Consider the following 24,210-nt stretch of genomic DNA (forward strand, 5'->3'; position numbering starts at 1 on the left):
TCATTGTTATTTCTGTAAACAAAGAAGTTTGATCAATTCGAACTTTGGTATTTTATATGATTTCTGATTTTCTAATATATGAGTTTATGATAGTGCTAAACAATTTTTACTTCCGGAAATGTCTCTGGCGAATATTGAACGTTAACTTTCCTTTTTGCTTCCATGACTGCCCCATGAATTTCTGTTTTGATACAAACAAAACATAAACAAAGTTAACTGGTTTTTCTTCTTCTTCCTGTATTTGCAAAGTGGCAAATTTTCTGTTCGTTAACTGTTTTGGGAGGATATTCACTTACGCTCTAGATTTGGGTTGATAGCGACATTTGTTATCGATCACAACAAATATATTTCAAGAATGCGAATTTCGAAACCAAGCGACGACATAAACGCCAACGATATAGAAAATATAATCAAAACGACAACCTAAATGTTAAAATTTTTATTAACTTATGTTTCTGAAGATTTATTCTTTAATTTATATGATGGCCTCCTCTGTGTCAGTTTGAGGCGGATGCTTAAGAACATGATCAATTAAGCCCTTTTTTTTAGCCTCTTCGGGTGACATAAAGTTGTCTCGTTCCATACACTGCTGAAGACTATCGTAAGGTTGCCTCGTATGCTTTACATAAATATTTATCAATTGCTTTTTCAGCTTTATAATCTCTTCCGCCTGAATTTGGATGTCCGTTGCTTGGCCCTATAATAAATAAAAATAATATTCAATATACTTACATATTAGCATATATGTATAGCGCTTTTAACATATTGTCGGTGATACTGCAAAAACGTTCTATGTCACTTATTACCTCTGGTGCTTAATTAATCTGTTATCTGTATCTGATCGCTTCTGGCAATTGTTCATCTTCATCAGCCAAAGGTAGACGGTTTTGTCATTCGTTTATTAGGGTGTAACGATTTGCAGTTGCATTCCGCTGCAAGTAAGAGACCATCTAAGTGTCAAGGGTTCTAATATACATAGACCGTTTTGCAGTATCACGGGCGATATTCATAAACGTACGTAAATATAACTTAAGAAAATACGATTTTTTTCAAATAATACTGTGGAATAGAAATTTTTGGGAGTCAACGAAATTATCCTCAAATATTATTATCCATGCGTGGTAGTCAAACTAAAAAAAAGATTTTACCCGATCTCATAACAGTACACAGTGGCCAATTTTCCGAAAAAAACCCTGGTCAAAAGTCTAAAAACAATATTTCGTAAATTCGTATCGTTATGAAACAATAAGTCGATTCTCAAAAGGCAGTTTGTGTGTGCTTTTTCATTGCAACGCTATCTAAAAACTGAGATCAAGCATACCACGGTTGGTCTTTTTGTGTTTACTTATTATGGTACGTTATGAAAATGGTTACGTGAGTGGTCGATATGAGCGGTCTACTTTTTTCATATAAATTTACTAAAGTATTTCGCATCAATTTTGGTTACAATCGGCTGCCCTAATCTCCCACTGTAGTTTTGACTTCAGTTTTTATCTCGCGAACAGTACGCACTTAGGATAAGTTGATGCAAATAGCTTTCCTTAACAAAAGCGATACAAAATCAAATTTATATAAAATTTCCAATGTACTATATGGTACGTATATTACAAAAAAAAAACAGAGGACATGATAATAGTAACCTTTAATATATAATTTATTTAATATTTTAAGCATACACAGCGAACATTTTGGATCCGCTATTTTGAATTTCGAACTTATGTCGTGAAATTTAAAACCAGCAACCAAAAATATGTTTACATAAGGTTTGGTTAAAATTGCACCACTTTTCGACTTTTGGTCGGGTTCGGAAAATTGGCCACTGTGCAGTAGCCCGGAGCGAAAAAAAAAAAATTTCTCAAACCGAATCGTAATAGCAATGAAAAGTTGCTGCACATGATACAAATTCAGGGTTAAAAAAAATTTTCAAATCGGTTAATATCTTCCGTTCGCGTAAATATATTGTTTGGTTAAAAATAGAAACAATTTTGCAATTGGTGTAAATCAGTGTGAATATTGTTCGATTTGGATGTTTGTGTATTACGACCTTATAGTTTAAAGTCAAGAAAATTTATAACCCTCCCGTTTTCTCATTTTTACAGTGACTAGGGGGGTAAATGAAATTCTGCATGTCTTAACCGCCTTCAAGATAGATTTTAAAGCGTTGCGTATAAGATACGAAATGTCACTGTTTTAATTATAACCAGTAAGTGTTTTAGTTGGTCTTCCACTCGGTCACTCATATTCCCATACGTTTTCCTTTTCATTTTGTTTTTGATTCTGGTGTTTCGAGAAACGAAGTGCACTTAAGAGCTAGTGCTCCCCGGTCATTATAGGTTCCAGTTTTGCTCTTGGCGAACTGCCCTAGTGGCAAATTCTGTAGCTCATCAGACTGAGTCCCTCTATTCTAAGGCTTCGATTCCAACAGTTCCCCACACAAGAGTTGTCCAAAAGTTCAAACAGCTACTCGATTGTTACTACGCTCTTCGTAATCTTATTCAAGGGACAAAGACTTAGCTGGGAATCAAAATAAGTACAATGATTTTATTGAACAATCTTCAAGTACATTATTTGACATATCATTCTGCAAGTGCAGCAAAATTAGCCTGCCCAATCAGGGCAACAAGTAGGAAACCAAAACCTCCATGGTAGTCCACTGAAATTGCAACCCTCAGAAGGGAATGCAGATCAAAATTTAATGAAGCTAAGAGATCCAACTCTTGGAGTGAATTTAAAGACTGGCAACGCCGATTTAAGTATGCAATAAGAGACGATAAGCGCTCCTCATGGAGGAACTTCTGTCAGAAGATAGAAAGTACTTCGGAGGCCAGCAGACTGCGCAAAATACTATCTATGAGTCCCAGCAATATTAGCTATCTCATCAAGGAGGATGGTGATTGGACAACTAGCAGCGAAGAAACTCTAGAGCTTCTTGTACAGACGCACTTTCCGGGTTGCCTCCACAGTAGAGTCACAAATACCCGAATCATAGGCAACCATGATGACATTCCAGCGAATATCATAACCGAGGAGAACATAAAGCATGCTATTAGCAGCTTCCAACCGTTTAAATCTCCGGGACCAGACGGCATTATTCCCGCTGACCTACAGCATACAGCAGGAATGATTGCACCCATACTCGTACCAGTATTTGAAGCAGTGTTACGAATGAATTATATACCCCACAAATGGGAGGAGGTAAGAGTAGTTTTCATTCCCAAGGCAGGGAAAACTACACACACGAGACCAAAAGACTTCAGACCAATTAGTCTGTCGTCTTTCCTGTTGAAATCTCTAGAAAGACTAATAGATGGGCACATTAGAGACAAGGTGGGCAGCAAACTTTCGGCAGCCCAGCATGCCTACAACAAAGGGAGATCAGTCGAAACAGCACTCCATTCTTTAGTGCACACAATTGAAAGATCACTTTATTACAAAGAATACACCCTCGCGGCCTTCCTGGACATCGAGGGTGCTTTCAACAATGTATCTCCTGCAGCGATTATCTCATCTCTGATAAATCTGGGAGTAAGCAATTCACTAACCTCATTTATTGAACGAATGTTAATCGGCCGAGAAATAAGCGCAGGATTAGGTGAATCAGTAATAAAAAGGTTCCCCGTCAGGGGTACACCCCAGGGGGGAGTAATATCACCGCTCCTGTGGAATATAGCAGTAGACAGCCTTCTTCGATATTGTAATAGCTATCTCGGGTAAACATCTTTCAACATTGACAGATCTGATCCAAAGATCCCTCAACAAACTATCCCTGTGGTGTAACAGGCGAGGACTGGGAGTGAATCCTGAAAAAACAGACCTTGTGCTGTTCACCAGGAAGCACAAGATACCTGATCTCGGGAACATAACCCTAGAGGGCAACACCCTCGCAATAAAGGAAGAGACCAAATATCTAGGTCTCATAGTAGATAGGAAACTAAACTGGGGGCCCAACGTTGCAGATAGAGTGCGCAAAGCAACAGTGGCACTATATTCCTGCAGCAGAGCAATAGGGGAAAAATGGGGGATGGAACCCAAAATAATACACTGCCTATACACGGCGGTGGTTAGGCCAATTCTCTATCACGGTATAGTGGTATGGTGGAACGCCCTTGGGAAAGGGGTAGACTTCAAAAAAATGGACAAGGTTCAAAGGCTTGCGTCCACACTCATAACTGGTGCGATGAGAACAACACCATCCAAGGCACTGTATGCCCTACTGAATTTTCTTCCGGTGGACCTACATGCCAAACAAGTCGCAAGTGGCGCGGCAATTCGAATGAATATTGTAAATAAGTGGTCAAATACCAGTTATGGTCACGGTAGAATATTAACGGAGGTTCCGGGGCTACCCGGATTGGTGGACTATGCACTTCCGGAACCTGCACCCGCTACAGCGTTCGCGACCCTCCTACCCTCAAGGGAAGAGTGGAAGCATGACGTTGTAAGTAGTGGAGAGTCCATCCATGTATACACAGATGGCTCAAAGCTCGAGGGTAGGGTTGGAGGAGGTGTATATTCCCATCACCTGGGAATCTCCCACAGCTTTCGTCTCCCGGACCACTGTAGCGTTTTTCAGGCTCAACTGATGGCAATCGACAGGGCCACGAAACTGGTAAAGTGTGATATGATACCCCAAGTTGATATCTACATCTTCACTGACAGCCAGGCGGCAATAAAGTCCCTCACGAAGCAGTCGACAACCTCCATGGTAGCCATGAAATGCCGCGCATCTCTTAACGAGATGGCTGAGTCATTTCGCCCAAAGGTAATATGGGTTCCGGGACACTGCGGCATAGAGGGGAATTGTAAGGCCGACGAACTGGCGCGACTTGGCCCGAAACTTCCTTTTGAGGATATAAATGACGAAATAGGAATACCCTTGCAAACTAGTAAGCTACTTATCTCCGAGAGGCTCACTAAAGTAGCGAACGAAAGGTGGCAGGACGAAATCACCTGCAAAACTGCCAAACAATTATGGCCGGTGCTCAGCGCCAACCGCACTGGCCTACTACTGAGTCTAAATAAGTCCAATATTAGATTATTAGTATCCGTCATAACAGGACACTGCCTAATTGGCAAGCACGCCTATCGACTTGGCCTACGCTCACATGACTTCTGTAGAAGTTGTCAAGATGAAGAAGAGGAGGAAACGATTCTCCACCTGTTGTGCCAATGCCCTGCTCTATCTAGACGAAGACTCTCCACTCTCGGTAGGCAATTCTTCGACAACTTGGAGGACCTTAGATGCGTCGAAATCAGGGATCTTCTAAAATTCGTTCAAAGTTCAAAATGGTTTTAGGAGGGATCGGGAGTTGCTGACCCAACATGCGGCATCACAATGGGCCCTGAGCCTAAGTGTGTCTTATAGACGACCGCGACAACCTACCTACCTAAGTACGGGATGACACTGCATTGCTTTTGCCAAAAAAGCTTTGAAAAGTATATTTGCCCCAGTCCAGTAACTGTCAATTGCACATGCCCTCATGTTAGGAAGATACCACCATTAGAAATCAAATTTCTATACGTTCCCCTACAAGAACACTACGTGTTATATAACGTGTTAAGTAACGCGTATTTGTAACGTAAATGCATGTTATACTCCCATAGAATGTTTACGTTAATTTCCTAAAGGCGACATGAAAAATCTAACAGGATATCGTGTTATAGATATGTTATTTGTAACATATGTCTCCTGTACGTGGGTAAATATTGATATGTGGCTTTGAGTGTATTGGTGAAATATTTGAATGTATTGGAGTCTGCGTTAGTCGTGTCTGGTATGGTGAAAGATATCTCAGATAAGGTAAGATTGGTAGTGGATGACAGAGAGCATATCCCAGAGCTGGAATTGAGGCGAGTTCTGAAAACAAAACAAATTCCTTCAAAAGGCAAAAATATTAGAAAACTTCTTGGTTTCTAAACTAAATTTTGAAGCAAATGAATATTTTGAATTAATTAATTGGTCTGAAATTAAACTCACTTGCCCCCCCAATTTTAGACAGCTTTTCTTCTAAAGGGATTTTTTCAATTAATTTCTAATAAAGAAAACCCAAAACAACCACACGCAGGCTGTGTTCGGGACCCGAATCCCGGTACTAGATGCTTTAGACAGTACCCACCTTTTCGCTGACGTCACATTAGTGTTTTTCGCACTATTGATGAATATTAAATTTGCATATTGTACCTATTTCCCGAAAAGTTGTACCTACCAGTAGATAAACGTACCTAAAAAGTAAATATGTATTTTTACGTGCATAGTTTTTCGATAGTTGGTGGACTACCTCTTCCTTCAGTACAATATCTGATTTTGGACTTATATCAAAACAATCTTTTCTATTAAAACGACCTTGAAAGGAATTTCTCCGAGCAGTTGAAGCCAAACCTATTTTTTTAACCAATGTTTATGACTCTTTACAAAGGATGTAGGCTATTGGAATTCCCACACTGCAAAACGCATTGAAATGCCTTGGAAAATAAGCGGCAAATTTCCGTTAAGTTATTTGGTTTATTTCCAAACGTATCTAAAATAATGTGTTTGTACCGAAAATACGTTCAAATTTAAGAGTAGGTACATTTCTACCTAGATTTACATCACTATTTCGCACCACATGATCGCTTCTTCCTCTTCTTCAAAATTGTTATTTTTTCTCTCATTCTCTCACTAATATGACGTCACACCCGGTTGCTCTCAGCTCAGCGCAATCTTGTATTCTACGAGCCCAACGGGACTGAAAGTGAGCTGCTCCCCAAAGGAGCAAAGTAGGGAGTAGTACAAAAGCAAAGTAAAAAATAAATTTTTAAATTTCTAACTATACTCAGGAATAAATATCATTTGGAGAAGTTACATAAAATATTTTCTTTTGAAAAAAAGTTAATTTATCTACAAACATGTATGTATGTATGTATGTATGTATTTTTGAATTCTTTAGTTGAAGCGCTCACCAAGGGCTTCTTTGGGAGCCGCAAGGGAGAGCTTCTTTCTAATGACACACAATGTTAAAATGCAATAGGGGAAGTCTTGCACGATGCACGGATTGCACGAAATGCAAAAATACTATTCCAAATTTCGAAGAGTACGAGAGCACGCCATTGCAAAGAGGTAGCATGCATGGGTAGCAAGCAGCGAAATTATGTATCAAATACAATAACAAGAGACAAAAAAAAAATGAAGTGAGCGAGATGAGAGGAATGAGAGAAATATGTAGCAATTCCAACAACAAAACAACTAGCACAGGGCCGCATTTATCTTGCTATGCTATTTTGCAAAATATATACATACAGACCTTGCATATTTTGCAGCGATAGGAAATGTTGTTTCCCATGTATTTTGTTGTTATGCAATCCATGCAATCCATGCAATCCGTGCTACGTGCAATGGCTTTGCAAGATTTGGAGAATACCCCTAATGAAGTGTGCTGAATATGGAGCGCTCCAATAGAGCTAATGGAGCGATTCTGGACCCGTTGAGTATGTATCTATGTGTATACAGTTTTACTATAAAAAAATGTAGCGGAAACTATTCAGGTTTCTGATTAATAGTTTTATGATCAATAAAATTACTTAGATTCTGATTAATTAAAATGTAATTAATCGAAAACAGTAGTGTCATCACTATCCGTAAATACGGAAAAGTTAATCACATTCGAAAAAGTACGGCCAAAACTAGATATTTATTTGGATGAGTTAAATAAAGCTTTAAATGCTTATGAAGGCGTCTCTGTATCATTGAAAATACATGTTTTAAAAACCCACGTTAAAAAATTTCTTCAAATTATAGAAAATAATAACGGACCGGGATACTTGTCGGATTCCAACAAAATTTGATTTCCACTTTTATTACTTCAAATTTTAAAATTTAACCAAAAAATAAAATAAAAAATATATAAAAAAATAAAAAAACAGAAAATTAAAATACAAAAAAAGATTAAAGGAACTAAGTTACCACTACGTCCACATCGTTAGTCCTGGGTTACGCTAAAATTGGTTCGTATGTAAGTACCTAAAGGTTAGCATTGTATATATACACAAACATATGTATGTATATACATATATCTTGAAAATAGGATCAGGTACGATTTCGGGGTTTGAAGATTTGGAATCTGGAGATCATATGGGATAATTCCTCATTGAAATTTCCTCCATCCATGTTAATAACGCCTGCCGCTGTTTCAAGAGCACTGTGCGCACAGTGAAAGATTTGACCCATCTAGCTGCTTTTAATTCTGTAATTCGAAAACTATTGCAGATAGATTATTGAAATTTTACTCAAGGTACGTTATAATATAGGTGAAGCTTTCTACAAAAAATTTTGTTATTTAAAGGTACTGTCACGCCACCCTAATATATAACTGTAATTTTTTAAAAGTCAATATTTAGCTAACTACAAAAGCTACAACGCCCAAAATTGATATTTAGAATTTCCTTATAACAAGGAATTGCAAACTGACAGAAATGGGCTTAGAAATAAATATGTTTTTTTTTTTAATTATCGGCGTGGCAAATATCGATAAAAAAGTCAAGTTGGGTCAACAAAATTTCGTTATAAGTTCAATATTTCTCGCTCTATTTACAAAAATGGGGTACCATTGGAAAAGTAAAGTGTCAAGTTTTCTCTATCCAAATCGAAAATATAAAATTTTTCTCGGTCGAGATCAAATGAATTACTCGAAGAAAATGAAATTCCTAGTAGCCCTGAAAAAATAAAATTTCATCAAAACCAGCACTTTCCAGCAGCTAGAGTTGTGTTGTTTAAAGTCTAAGAGGAGTGCGAAATAAACTGAGATACAAACTTTATCGAATAATCGCGGATAACGAGTTTGCGGGTCTAATAATCTATATTAATAAAAATGTTGTGTTCGTATGTCACGGTCGTCAAAACTCGAGAACGGCTGAACCGATTTGAAAAATTTGTTTGTTGTATTGTTTGGTATAATACCAGAACCAATAATATCGCAAAAAATTGGAGGGTTGCCACCTATTTGAAAATATTTAACTCAATTATATTGATAAAATAAATAAATGATTACAACATGGGTATCAAATTAAAGAGGTTTAAGAAAGAAAACTGCTGGAAATATTTTTGACGAGGGTTGCCACCTATTTGAAAATTTTAACTCAGTCAAATTGATAAAATAAATGAAATATTGCCATGTGGGTGTCAAACTAAAGAGTTTTAAGAAGGCTTACAGCCGCCAATATGTTTGAAGAGGGTTGCCACCTGTTTGAAAATTTAACTAAAGTACATCGATAAAATTAATGAAATATTACAATATTGGTATCAAATTAAAGAGGTTTAAGAAAGATAACTGTTGGATATATTTTTGAGAAGGGTTGCCCCCAATTCTAAAATTTTAACTCAGTTAAACTGATAAAGTAAATGAAATATTGCTATGTGGGTATCAAACTAAAGAGAGAAAGATAACTGCTGGAAATACTTTTGAGTAAATTTGCCACATCTTTGAAAATTTAAATTCAGTTGTTTTGATAAAATAAATGAAATACGGTAATTTGGGTATCAACCTTTAGATTTTTAAGAAGGCTTCCAGCCGAAAATATGTTTGAGGAGGGTTGCCACCTGTTTGAAAATTTAACTCAATTTAATTGATATAGGTATCAAATTAAAGAGGTTTAAGAAAGAAGACTTTTGGAAATACTTTTGAGGAGGGTTGCCACCTATTTGGAAATTTTAACTCAGTTAAGTTGATTTAAAAAAATGAAATATTGCAATGTGGGTAGCAAGCTAAAGAGTTTTTAAAAGAACTACAGTAGAAAATTTGTTTGAAGGGGGTTGCCACCTGTTTGAAAATTTAACTCAATTAAATTGGTAAAATAAGGCAAATGTTACAATATCGGTACCAAACTAAAGGCACTTGAGAAACCTTGATTTAGAAATCTATATCTATATATATATACAGATGCGTGCAACTAATTAGCAACGAAATTCAAAACGATATTGCTCGCAAATTATGTTTATTTATTTATTTTTAATAATTTTCATTTAAAATATATTTCAATCTATTTCAGAAACCACAATAACAAAAGTTGCAAAGCTTGCACAAATTGCAAAAAAATTAATCAAACTTCAAAAAATTGTCATCAAAATTTCAAAATTTTTAATTAGAATATTTAGAGTATTTAGTGGAGGGTGTTGCGCATTTTCTTCCATATAACACATGATCAAAATATTTTTTACATGGAAAAAAATACGCAACACCCTCGATAAAAAAAATTCTAAAAAATCAACGGTAATTTTTAGCGACTTGAAACTTGCACTTTATTATTACTAAAATTGAATGGGCTACAAAACTGCATACCCGAAAATTTTCTAAATATTCTAATTAAAAATTTTGATGACAATTTTTTGAATAATAAATGAAATATTGCAATGTGGGTATGAAATTAAAAAGGGTTAAGAAAGATATATGCTGGAATACTTTTGAGGAGGGTTGCCATCTGTTTGAAAATTCAACTCAATTTAAAGGTAAAATGAATGACCTTATACAATATAGGTATCAAATTAAAGAGGGCTAGAAAATATGACTGTTGAAAATACTTTTGAGGAGGGTTGCCACCTATTTGAAAATTTTAGTTCAGTTAAATTTATAAAATAAATAAGAAGGCTTACAGCCGAAAATATGTTCGATGAGGGTTGGTATCTGTTTGAAAATTTAACTCAATTTAATTGATAAGATAAATAACTTATTATATAGGTGTCAAATTCAAGAGGTTTAAGAAATATGACTGTTGGAGACATTTTTGAGGGTTTCCACCTATTTAAAAATTTTGACTCAGTTGAATTGATAAATAAATGCAATATTGCAATATGGGTATAAAATTAAATAGGTTTCAGAAAGATAACTGTTTTAAATATTTTTGAGGGCTGCCACTTATTTAAAAATTTTAACTCGGTTAAAGTGATAAAATAAAAGAAATATTGCCATGTGGGTATCAAATAAAATAGGGGTCAGAAAGATTACTCTATATTTTTGAGGGTTATTTGAGGAGGGTTGCCACCTATTTGAAAATTTTAACTCGGCTAAATTGATAAAATAAATGAAATATTGCAATGTGGGTATCAAATTAAATAGGGTTCAGAAAGATAACTGTTGGAAATATTTTTTAGAAGGGTTTCCACCTATTTGAAAATTTTAATTCAATTAAATTGATAAAACAAATGAAGTATTGCCATGTGGGTGTCGAAACTAAAGAGCTTTGCATATCTTACAGCAGAAGATATGTTTGAGGAGGGTTACCACCTGGTTGAAAATCTAACTCAATTTAATTGATAAAATAAATGACATATTACAATAGAAAGGTGACTGTAGGAGATATTTTTGAGGAGGTCTGCCTCCTATTTGAAAATTTTTGCTCAGTGAAATTGATAAAATAAATGAAATATTGCAATGTCGATAACAAGCTTTAGATTCTCATTAAAGTTTACGCCGAAAATATATTTGAGGAGGGTTGCCACCTGTTTGAAAATTTAACTTAATTTGAATATTTGATGAAATAAATGACTTATTAAAATATAGGTATTAAATTAAGGAGGTTTAAGATAAGTGACTGTTGGAAATATTTATTTTATTTGAAAATTTGAACTCGAAAGCTTAGTATGTTACACCAGTGTATTTTCTGTATAAAGCGTTAACATAAATAAATCAACGAAAAATTAGTCCTTTGTCAAATATGTTTGATTTATTATTATTTATGTATGGATATGTACAAATGTAAAGCGGATACGGACGATGGGTGGTGGCTGACGGTCGTTCCTGCTTGAATACGGGAAAATAATTACCCGCGCTCTTTTCAATAGATTTGAGTTTAACCTCAAAGCGGTAAAACTGTTTGGAGGGGAAGTTAAAAGATAGTTAATTTGGCGCTAAAAATTTAGGAATGTTTCTAATAAATACATGTGTACATGTGTGCGTACATATGTATGTATATTATTGAGCATTATGGTGGACCGTCTTGGATTGATTTAATAAATGAAATATTGCAATATGGGTATCAAACTAAAGAGTTTTAAGAAGACTTACAATCTAAAATATGTTTGAGTGACAATATGGGTGCCAAACGAGAGGTATTTGAAAAATCTTGATTTAGAAATATTTTTAATAGGATAATCACCTAACTAAAAGTAAAGACTAAAAATATTGAGAATAAATAAAATATTACGTAATTGGTTCAAAACGAAAAGTGTTAGGTAAAGCTTACTAGGGAATTTCTTAAATCTTTCCACTTATCCAAAATCCGAACAGTTTAAATATATATAGAATTTACAACATCTTATCAAACGAAGTGATCATATTATCCTCGTGCGGATGGGCGGGAATGGAGGGTAAAAACCGTTGGGATATTATTATTATTATTATAAGAGCTGGTACACAAATTACTTAATGTAAAAAATTAATAAACAAGTAATTTTAAAGCAAAAACCACACCGACGCCAACTCTCATATAAAAATGTAATAGTACGTTAATTTTTTCATGATCCAATGATTGGATCTGAACCAAATTAGTATGGGATCACCTGGAAATCGGTTGACGTGGTCCAAAGTTGTGCGGTAACATACATAAAAAAAAATATTCCGGCGAATTGATAACCTTTTAATTTTTATGAAGTCGGCTAAAAACTACTGAAAAAAATAACAAAACGATAAAAGAGTAATAAAAGCAAAAAAATATCGCATAAAAGCTGTTTAAAAAATACTTAATGAAAACTTAAAATTGTTGACACCATTCCCTAGCATTATAAATCAGTTAACTTTTAATCGTAAACAATTTATTTCGTTTGGGATCGCCATAGCCTACTACGTATATTGCGAATAAAGAAATTTTGAATAACTTGAGAAAATATTATTATGATTATGATTAGCATTACTATTGTGAACTCCTATTCCCGATCAAAGATTCCCAAATTAAAGCGAAAGCAGAAGGGCATTTACGATCGCATGATGCAAATGTTAAGATAATAAGAGATGCAGAACTGAACCGTGCAGGAACATTTTTTTACAAGGGCGTGTAATTTCTGGCGTGTGCCGATTACATCGACATCATCGGTAACAAAAACCGCGAAGTCTCTTCTGCCTTTTCCAAGCTGGATACAGAAGCAAAGTGAATACGCCTGGTGGTAAACGAGGACAAGACGAATTATCTCCTGTCATAAAAAAAAACAGTCAGCGCATTCGCGCCTTGGAACCCACGTCACTGTTGACAGTTATAATTTCGGGAAAGTGGGGAATTTCGTTTACTAGGGAACCAGCATTATTACCGATAAAAATATCAGCATGGAAAACCCACGCAGAATCACTCTTGCCAACAATTGCTACTTTGGACTGAGTAGGCAATTCGGGAGTAAAGTCCTTTCTCGACGTACAAAAACCGCGCTCTAGAAGTCACTCATCATGCCCGTGCTGGTATATGGCGCAGAAGCATGGACAATGACAACATCCGATGAGGCGGCTCTTGGAGTGTTTGAGAGAAAGATTTACGGACCTTTACGCGCTGGCGACGGCGAGTACCGCAGACGATGGAACGATGAGCTGTATGAGCTTTACAACGAAATGTACATAGTGCAGCGAATGAAAATATAGCGGCTCCGCTGGGTTAGACATGTCGTTCCAATAGGAACCGAAGTTCCAGGTGTGAAAGAATTCAACTCGCAATCCGCTGGTGGTAGCAGAGGAATAGGGAGCCCCCACTTCATTGGAGAGACCAAGTTGGCACAGAGAGAAATGACTGGCGTTCTTTGTCGAGCTCGGCCAAAATGGCTTAGGCGGTTACAAAGCCAAAGTAGAGAAGGATAAGCAAATGATAAATGACGGAGTTGGGGGACCATCTTCTTGGATGCGCGAGTAGGAACTAGGAAAATATTCCTTATCAGATGGATTGTGGCAACGGTTCGATCAAAAAATTACATTACCTTAGCTATCGCTTCGTCTGGAATTGCTGCGACATCGTTACCAGGTGGAAGAATTGCCAATTCAGCTCTTGAGCTGCCATTGAACTATAAATCATCGAAACTCCCACGTGCAAAATTTCCAGAGCATCCGGGATGGAAAAAGTATTACAAAAATTTCAACTCATTGTTTGGGATGAGTGCACCCGGGAACAAAAAAAAATCGCTTAAGGTTCTTGATCGATTGTTGCGAGATTTGCGAGAAAACGTTCAACCATTCGGGAATGCATTGATATTGCTCGCAGGAGATTTTACGCAAACATTGTGTGTACATTAACACTAGCGGGCGAGATAAATGCTTGCCTGAAATAGTCAACATTATGACAAGACGAACATACATGCATACACTGCAGCCGAAGTATTCTCGCGACAATTACTGGATATTGGGAACGAAAAGCTGCCAGTCAATGAAAGATTAAGACGAATTTTATGGCCTGATAATTTTTGTAACATAGAAACATCGAAAGCAGAACTGATCGAAAGAATGTTTCTTTATTAAAAAAATGAATTATAGGAATCACGATTGGCTCAGTGAACGGGCTATTCTTGCTGCGAAGAATAAGGATGTCTATCAACCAAATAATAGTGGTATTGACAACATTCGTTGCTTGAGCTGATCTGCTTTTTTACCAGACTGCCTGGCCACTTGCTCACTTTGGTGAATACCACTAATGTTATTCAATCCAGCATTCAACGTGAGGAAATAGCATTTACGTCGATAAACACCGTTGTGGGAAAAAGACCATCCAACGGAATTTTTGAATTCGATTGATCTTCCTGGGAGATCCCACATACTGAAATTAAAAATAGCTGTGACAATTATCATGTTGCGGAATATTAATCAGCCAAAACTTTGCAACGGCACGCGACTCGCATTTAAGAAATTGATGAAGAAAGTAGTGTAAGTAAATATTTTAACGTGGCCTTTCAAAGGTGAAGAATTCCCATGATTCCGACCGATACACCATTTCAATTTAAAAGATTGCAATTCCCAATTCGATTGACATTCGGAATCACAATCAATAATGCTCCAGGTCGAACTTTGGAAAAGTATGGTTTAGATTTAGATGCGGATTGCTTCTCAGATGTTGCGTAATCCTGTGTCGGCAAACAAGATATCCTTGATATCTATGCAGAGAATGGAAAAACAACAAATATTGTGTGCACACAAGTATTTATTACATAACCAAACACTTATGAAACGTATGGAACAAATTCCGTTAATAATTTACCATCCATATAACAGGAATATGCCACAGCAAAGCGTGGCAGGGTACAGCTAGTCTATATTAATAAAAATGTTGTGTTCGTATGTCCCGGTCGTCAAAACTCGAGAGCGGCTGAACCGATTTGAATAATTTTTTTTTGTATTGTTCGGTATAATACCAGAACCAATGATATCGCAAAAAATTGGAGGGTCGCCACCTGTTTGAAAATATTTAAACCCAATTATGTTGATAAAATAAATGAATTATTACAATATGGGTATCAAATTAAAGAGGTTTAAGAAAGATAAATGTTGGAAATATTTTTGATGAGGGTTGCCACCTATTTGAAAATTTTAACTCAGTCAAATGGATAAAATAAATGAAATGTTGCAATGTGGGTACAAAATTCAGTAGGTTTAAGAAAGATAACTGCTGGAAATGCCTTTGAGGAGGGTTACCACCTATTTGAAAATTGTAACTCAGTTAAATTGATAAAGCAAATAAAATATTGCCATGTGGGTGTAAACTAAAGAGTTTTAAGAAGGCTTACAGCCGAAATTATGTTTGAGGAGGGTTACCACCTGTTTGAAGATCTAACTAATTTTAATTTATAACATAAATCACATTAGAATATAGGTATCAAATTAAAGAGGCTTAAGAAAGATGACTGTAGAAAATACTTTTGAGGAGGGCTGCCAGCTATTTTTATTTTAGCTCAGTTAAAGTGATAAAATAAATGAAATATTGCAATGTGGGTATTAAACTTTAGATTTTTAAGAAGGATTACAGCCGAATATAAGTTTGAAGGTTGCCACCTGTTGGAAAATTTGACTCAATATAATTGATCAAATAAATGGCTATATTATATTATTACAATAAAGGTATCAAATTAAAGAAGTTTAAAAAATAGACTGTAGGAAATATTTTTGAGGGGGCTGCCACCTATTTGCAAATTTTAGCTCAGTTAAATTGATAAAATAATTGAAAAATTGCAATGTGGGTAATAAACTTTAGATTTTTAAGAAGGCTTGCAGTCGAAAATATGTAGGAAGAGGGTTGCCCCCTGTTTGAAAATTTAACTCAATTTAATTGATAAAATAAATGACTTATTCAATAAAGATATCAACTAAAAGACATTTAAAAAACATGACTGTTGGAAATATTTTTAAGGAGGGTTGCCACCTATTTGAAAATTTGTGACTCAGTTAAATTGATTAAACAAATGAAATATTGCAATATGGGTATAAAACGTACACTCTTCCAAAAGATAAAAACCTTTGTGTGGATGAGATGATGGTTCCTTTTAAAGGGAGAACTACTTTGAGACAATATATGCCCAAGAAACCCATCAAATGGGGAATTAAACTATTTTATCTATGCAGCTCAAAAGGCATAATATACGATTTTGAAATATACCAAGGAAAAGGCACAATATTAACTGACTCAAAGTTAGGGTTTTGCTCTGATATTGTCACTCACCTTTCAAAAACTATTCCTGAAAAAAAATCATAAAATTTATTCGCGATAATTATTTCTCGACTCTAAATTTAATATCGTATTTACGCCAAAAAGGCATTTGGGCTACTGGCAATATCAGGGGAAATAGATATGGCAAAATTGATTTCAAAACTACCGTGTAGAGAGAGCAGACAGTATTTTTCTTCTCAAATGGCTTGATGGAGGAATTGTGCAACTTGTGTCATCAATCAATCATCCATGGTCATGAACCCCTAAATGGAGTATCCCGATTTTCTGCCGAAAAAAAGAAAAAAATTCAAATAGCACAACCAAACATAGTAGCAGAGTACAATAAAAACATGGGAGGAGTAGATAAATTGGATTTTCTGCTCTCCTTGTACAGAATTTCCATAAGATATAAAAAGTGGTCTCTGAAGATATTTGACCACTTTATTGATTTAGCAGTATGCAATTCGTGGTTGGAATATAGAACGGATCACGAAAACAATGGACATAAAAATAAATATATGGACTTATTGAGCTTTCGTAATGGTGTTGCGAATGGACTAATAGCACGGTCAAATCAACAGGCATGTTCTCGTAAACGGGGGCGGCCAACATCATGTTTATATGAGGATATCCCAATCCCTCCAACGACCTCCGGGAAAAGACGCAAAGCTACACCACCGACTTCTATTCGATATGACGGAAACCAACATTGGCCGGAACACACGAAGGATAAAGGTAGATGCAAAATCCAAGGATGTAAGGGACAAACCAGATACAAGTGCTCTAAATGCGACCTTTTTTTATGCATTCCCAATGGATCAAGAAATTGCTTCAAGGAATTTCATTATATATCAAATGAATAAAATTTTGCTACGTCAATTTCTTTTAGTTTTTTCTTCTTTTTATATCCTAAGTATCATTTCTGTCTTTATTTTTTTTAGTTTATATGAATTTGAAGTGTGTAATTTTTATTTGATATATACTTGCGCCTTATTTATTGAAGAAGATGAATTTTTATGTATTTTAACCACTGAAACAAATAAAAACTGAAATATAAAACAAAATAAAATTCCAGCGTTTTTCTTTACCATACACAAAATTTGTATCAATATGGATACATTAAAAAAAAACTAATTTAGGGTAACATTTTTTTTTAATTCGAATAGTGATTGATATTCCTAGGGCCAATAAGAGTTAGAGTTGAAAGAATTGGATTTTTAAAGCAACCCGTTAAAAACTTGTAGCGAAAGGGTTAACATCGTTTTACTTTTACACGAAATACTAAGTCCTAGTTTACTAAAATCCCAAAAATGTATATTCATTAAATTGAACATATCTAAAAAAATAAGACTAAAATGGTATTTTGGCAATTGTTGCATAACTCATATAACACCAACAACATAAACATTGAGATTCAAATATACAAGTTTATATATTATTGCGCTTGGTAATCTTCCAAATCATATCCCGTCCCGCCCTACACATTGATTTAAATTTTCTAGCTGTTATTGTTTCGTCTTAATCAGGCATTTCTGGAAACATTTTTTAAGTTTTTTTTTTAATTTGGCGATATAAAATAATTTAATTATTATTTTCTAGAATATGGAACTGTGCGCCGTCCGGAGTCGGCGTAAAACTGTAGGTCCCTCCCTTTTGTGTGACAACATCAAGGCTCACGCCACAAATCGGAGGAGAAGCTCGGCCAACCCCTAACATATATGTAGGCGCCAATCTATTGTTATCATTATTATCCGCCTAAGCGATTTTGGATGACTTCAACAAAGCACGCCAGTCGTTTCTCTTCAGTGCCAACTGATGCCAATAGAAAATGCCAAGTGAAACCAAGCCCTTCTCCACCTGGTCTTTCCATCGCAGTGGGGGCCTCCCTCTTCCTCTGCTACCACTAGCGGGACCCGAGATTAATACGTTCAGAGCTGGAGCGTCGGTGTCAATTCGAACGACATGGCCAAGTCAGCGGAGCCGCTGTATTTTAATTCGATGCACGTTTTCGTTACATCGTCTGCGGTACTCGCCGTTGCCAACGCGTAAAGGCCCGTAAATCATCCGTAAAATCTTTCTCTTGAATACTCCAAGAGCCGCCTCATCGGATGTTTTCATTATCCATGCTTCTGCGCCATATACCATCACGGGCATGATGAGTGACTTATAGAGTGTGATTTTCGTACATCGAGAGAGGACTTTACTCTTGAATTGGCTACTCAGTCCAAAGTAGCACTTGTTGGCAAGAGTGATTCTGTGTTGGATTTCCATGCTGATATTATTATCGGTGTTAATGCTGGTTCCCAAGTAAACGAATTTCTCTACTTTCTCGAATATTTCTAGATTATTTTTTATTTGAATAAATTGAAAATAAATTGAAAATTGAAAAATTATAACTATCAACAGTGACGTGGGTGCCAAGTGCGAATGTGCTGACTGTTTGCTTAATGACAGGAGATACTTCGTCTTGTCCTCGTTTGCCACCAGACCCATTCACTTTGCTACCTTATCCAACTTGGAAAAGGCACCTGGGACTTCGCGGTTTTTGTTACCGATGTTGTCGATGTCATCGGCTTTAGCCAGCAATTGCACGCTCTTTTAGTAAATTATTTCTCAACGGTGCAGTTCTGCAGCTCTTATTATCTTCTCCAACAGCAGATTAAAGAAGTCACATGAAAGGCAGTCGCCCTGTATGAAACCCCGTTCGATGGCGAACGGCTCGGAGAGGTCTTTCCCAATTCTGACGGAGCTGGTGGTATTGCTCAACGTCAATTTACACAGCCGTATCAGTTTGGCGGGGATGCTAAATTCAAACATAGCGGCGTATAGGAAACTCCTTTTGGTGCTGTCGAAAACGGCTTTAAAGTCGACAAATAGGTGGTAAGTGTCGATCCTTTTCTCGCGGGACTTTTCCAAGATTTAGCGTATTGTGGATACCTTGTCTATGGTGGATTTGCCAGGCCTACAGCCACACTAATAAGGCCCAATCAGTTCATTGACGGTGTGCTTCAGTCTTACACAAAATACGCTCGATAAGACCTTGTAGCCTATGCATAGAAGGCTGATCCCGCGGTAGTTGTCGCGAATGGCGGGGTCGCCTTTTTTGTGGATTGGGCAGAGCACACTTAAATTCCAGTCGTAGGGCATGCGTTCATCTGACCATATTCTGCATAAGAGTTGATGCATACACCTTATCAACTCGTCGCAACCGTTCTTGAATAGCTCAGCTGGCAGGCTGTCAGCTCCAGAAGCTTGGTTGTTTTTCAGCCGCAGTATTGCTATTCGTACCTCGTCATAACATCGACTCCGTCATCATCGACTGGGTGCACGGGTTCTTCCATAGCTTTCCGTGCTGCTACCATTCAGTAGGGTGGAAAAGTGTTCCCTCCATAATTTTAGGTACGTTCTGAACATCGGTAACTAGGTCGCCATTGTCGCCATCGCAAATCCCGGCCTACAATAGCATCTAGCGAGATTAGTTTTCTTATAACATTTCAATCCCCTTACTCTAGGGCTGATGATTTGACCCAGGGTATTTTACTAAACGGGTAGACCGGGTACCCGGGCAGTATAGTAATTACCCGGGTACCCGAAAAAATGTGGGTAGGTAAAGTTTAAGCGCATTTAGGATTATATACCGCAAACGAACGTTCATAGGAAAATCTATAGGAATCTAAAGGCAGTAATTTTACGTTTGTATGACCAGTTTTAATTTGAAGTAAACGATATTTTCATTTCCCAATACCAAGCGCATACATGTGAAGTAAATAGTTTTCCTTTTCTCCGCGCACAATTGTTTGTATAAATTTTTAAATTTCCAAATTCGAAATGAGTTTCAAAGGCTTCTACAAACGAATTAAAAAGTTCTACAAACTTATCCGTATAGAAAACTTAGGACTTCATATGTATGAGCGGTTGGTATTAGGAAATGAAAATATCGTTTCGAAAAATAAAAAAATGGTTCGTTATATACAATTGACCGCAAGTTTTCTTTAAAAAAATCATGGACTGAATAATGAAAGCTACTGCGATATTTGTGGTCGTGGTGACGGCTATTTGCTACTATAAATATTTTCTTCTAGTGTCAAGGAATATTTTTTCAGTGTAGCACCGAATGATCAAAGTTGTTTTCGTTTAACCAGCACCGACATACATATGTTGTATCAGCCCTACTCCTACCTCACCCATTGTGAAAGTCTTCTTTAATTGTTTATGAGAGAAGGAAAACAGAGAAAAATGACAAATAATTTTTCCTTATACCGATTTTTCGATAGCGCGCTACATTAGGTATTAAAACTACGATATTTGGGAAATTTGGTTCTATGATATCGCTATTCAAAAGGGGCTGAAAAAATGGAAGTTATGATTACATATGTGCATTTACGGAATTGCGATGGAATAATAAATTGCAACTTGTCACAGGTGTCTGGAATGGAAAAAAATGTTCACACGATGCCAAGAAAATTCATAGATGCCCGGTGGTTCTTTAGCATCTCCAGGGACAAGAAATCTTCACCCCGAAATTTTAGCTACTCATATAGTCTATTTATACTAGAGCTCAACCGATTCCCAATTTTTGGCCGATGCCGATTAATTTGCCGGATGGCAAAAGATCGGCCGATGTCGATTTCTTAAAAACAACTAGCTGAATATAAATTCATTTTAGAACACATTTTTTTAATAAACTTGTTTAATAACAAAAGAAAAGCATAAGCAAATAACTAAATAACATTACAAAACGAATATGTACATACATAAACTGTGAGACATTATTTTTCATATCGGACACCAAATTTGGTGTCACACCTTCGATTGGCTTCAAATGTTTTTTATGGGTTCTATACATGAAATAAGGTAACACGTGTTCGTGGATTTTTTTCTTTTTTATTTTCTTCGGAGATATGATCTGTCAAATTTTGCATTTTTTCGTGATTTTGACTAATCATGTACTTCTTCAAATCGTTATATCTTGGGTTCTGCTTAGGGTGGCCAGATGCGCTGATTTAATCAGTACATGTGCTGATTTTTTTCTATTGTACTGATTTTTAAGAGCCCGAAATCAGTACGCAAAATCTACTGATTTTTTGAGTTTGTACTGATTTTGTACTGATATTTGCATTTAATAAATACTTTTGTAAATTGGTGTAATTGACATTTACTTGAGGTTTACATGTTCAAAACAATGGTTTTAGACAACTCATACGTGTGAGCAGACGTGTATCAGCTTGCAATTGTTTCGTTTCCTGGGATTTCGCAAAATAACAGGCTGTTTGGATTCAACCCAACCCGATTTTCAGGTTTTACATGATTTACAGGAAAAGCTGGTTTCGCTGGTGGTGAGTTAATCATACATTAAGTACACTGAGAAGATGACAATAAGAGATAATCTTTTGATTATAATTAAACATCTACTGAGAAATCGGCTGTCAGTATTTCAAACTTAAGACGACTACTGCTACGGTGCAATGTAAGTTCTAAAAATTTGGAAAAGGTGCAAACTACCGACTCTTGGATATGATATATGTAGCTTTACTTTGATTTTTGATGTTCGACCACCTGTAATTTTACTTGCACATACACATTTAACACTGTTAAATTTCATTCGTACTCGAAAATTCGTTTAGCGATAATTCGGTAATATGTATACCTTTTAGTCAACATTTTAATGTGAATGTTGTATTTAATAAGCACACCAACTAAATATGTTTTAAATTTGTAGCTTAAAATATGCAAACAGATTCTGACTCGAGCTCGTCTTCTACTGAAACTGAATGGGGGTACAATTTTTTTTTTCTCAAGTTTTATAAATTTTAAAGTTTGAGACTTCAACTCACATGTCTTTTGTTATAGAATTAACTATATTTTTATAAAAAAAATTAAATTAAGTAAGGAAAGAAAAATTTTTCAAAACCTGTCAATACATTTTACTACTATTTTCCTGAGCACAGCTGTACATACATACGTAATTCCTTTGATTTGTTTTAAAGTAATGAATTTTTATATTGATAATACTATATGTATTTAAAAGTCTATTAGTTACTTTTTTGTTAAATTAATGCGCTGTTATTTGGTTGTTATATTGTTAATAATAAAAAATACGCTTAAAAATGAGCTGATTTGTATGACCTTGTACTGATTTTTGATCCCAACTGTACTGATTATGTCACTATAATATCTGGCCACCCTAGTTCTGCTCATCGTAGAGACTTCATCTTAACGTCGTTTTAAAGGTAAAGAAATGGGCTTAATATTCATATATATAAGAGGGTGAAGGTTATCCTAAAGCTAACTTAGCTATTAGCAGTTGAACTTTTTGAAGTTGATTTGCATAGTGAAGACTAGTAAATTAGGGATTTAAAATTATACCATCGTATTCCTCATTTAATTCTCTATAAAAAACTTGTTTAAAAAAATTGGGCGTTTTTCAAGAACTTTTTTCCAAAAAAAATTTTATGATGAGATGCTCTATTTTGTGAGTCAACAAATTTTTGTAATTTGTTTTCGAAAATTTATGATAAGCAAGGTGTTAAACATCGGGCGATTCGGAGACATGACAAAATTTTCTTTACGAAATCCGTTCGACTTAAAAACGAATGGCTCATGTATTAAAAGTAATACATATATCGGTTATGCATACACAGCATTGCAATATTTTGTTCCACAATATAGGTCTTCATAAAAAGTGATAAACTTTGATAAAATTATAAATTTATCATTTTGATAAATGAACTCTGAAACTTTATATGGAAATCTATTTAACCAAAGTGTATCACTTTATCAAACGATTTTGGTGGATAAATGCATAATTTCAGCTAAATTCCACCCTAACAGGTTGCCAGGTGTTCGCTTTTGATACGAACACATAAAAAGCAAATGAACACAATGGACGAGGTAAGAATGAAACGTGACTAGCCAGATAACTTAAATAAAAGACAAATTTACGCAATTATTTACCAAGGTGCGTCCTTTAAGAATGCGGATAAACTGATAAACTTAAGCAATTTATCCCTTTATCACTTTAGATGAGGACCCCTAGTATTTTTGTTATTCAATGTAAAATAAATAGTTCATTCGAAATTACTTTTCCTAGTTGTACTCATAGTAGTAAAAATATCGTCGCTGCGCCAACAAAAACAGTTATGTGCTTTTTAATAACTTTTCAGGAGGGCAAAAAACTGATTACTGGTGCCAATAGGCAATATTTTGCAAATGTCGTATTAAAAAAATATATATTAAAACTATGTTATTGATTTATGAAAAAAAAACATCAATTTTTTGACCAATTACGACGTGATCAACATTTGCGCCGCTTTAAAGCACATAGCTGTTTTTACACACGATTTAAATTTGCTTTTGGCGGTATGGAATCGTATGCAATTTGTACATTATACTGCAGTTAGGCCTAGATGCAATGTGTAGAAGTTGAGGACTCGATTAGCTAACTGCCCGTTGCTCCTGTTATGTAATGAAAAATGTTCAGAAACGCTTTTATTGGATTTTTGTAATAAAAATTAATACAAAGTGGTGAGTAGAGACATATTTTGTACACACCATAAAATTGCCAGAGATGCGAACTGTTTT

At 35.7% G+C, this 24,210-nt stretch overlaps 1 protein-coding gene across 3 annotated transcripts in view; it reads right to left on the reverse strand.

The window, feature by feature from the left end:
* Window positions 1–424: 424 nt before the first annotated feature.
* Window positions 425–24,210, reverse strand: part of LOC118735076 (ATP-dependent Clp protease proteolytic subunit) — a 286,669-nt gene continuing 262,883 nt past the window's right edge. For 2 of the 3 annotated variants that reach the window (XM_036464679.1, XM_036464677.1), the window contains exon 3: window positions 425–697. In XM_036464679.1, the coding sequence (XP_036320572.1) occupies window positions 476–697 (222 nt within the window). In that variant the 3' untranslated portion in view covers window positions 425–475. Of the gene's footprint in view, window positions 698–834; window positions 933–24,210 lie in introns of those variants that run through there. The other variant, XM_036464680.1, reaches the window with a different exon arrangement.

The sequence above is a fragment of the Rhagoletis pomonella genome, unplaced genomic scaffold (genome assembly GCF_013731165.1).
Source record: "Rhagoletis pomonella isolate Grant_MI unplaced genomic scaffold, Rhpom_1.0 Rhpom_scaffold_00003, whole genome shotgun sequence".
NCBI lineage: Eukaryota > Metazoa > Arthropoda > Insecta > Diptera > Tephritidae > Rhagoletis > Rhagoletis pomonella.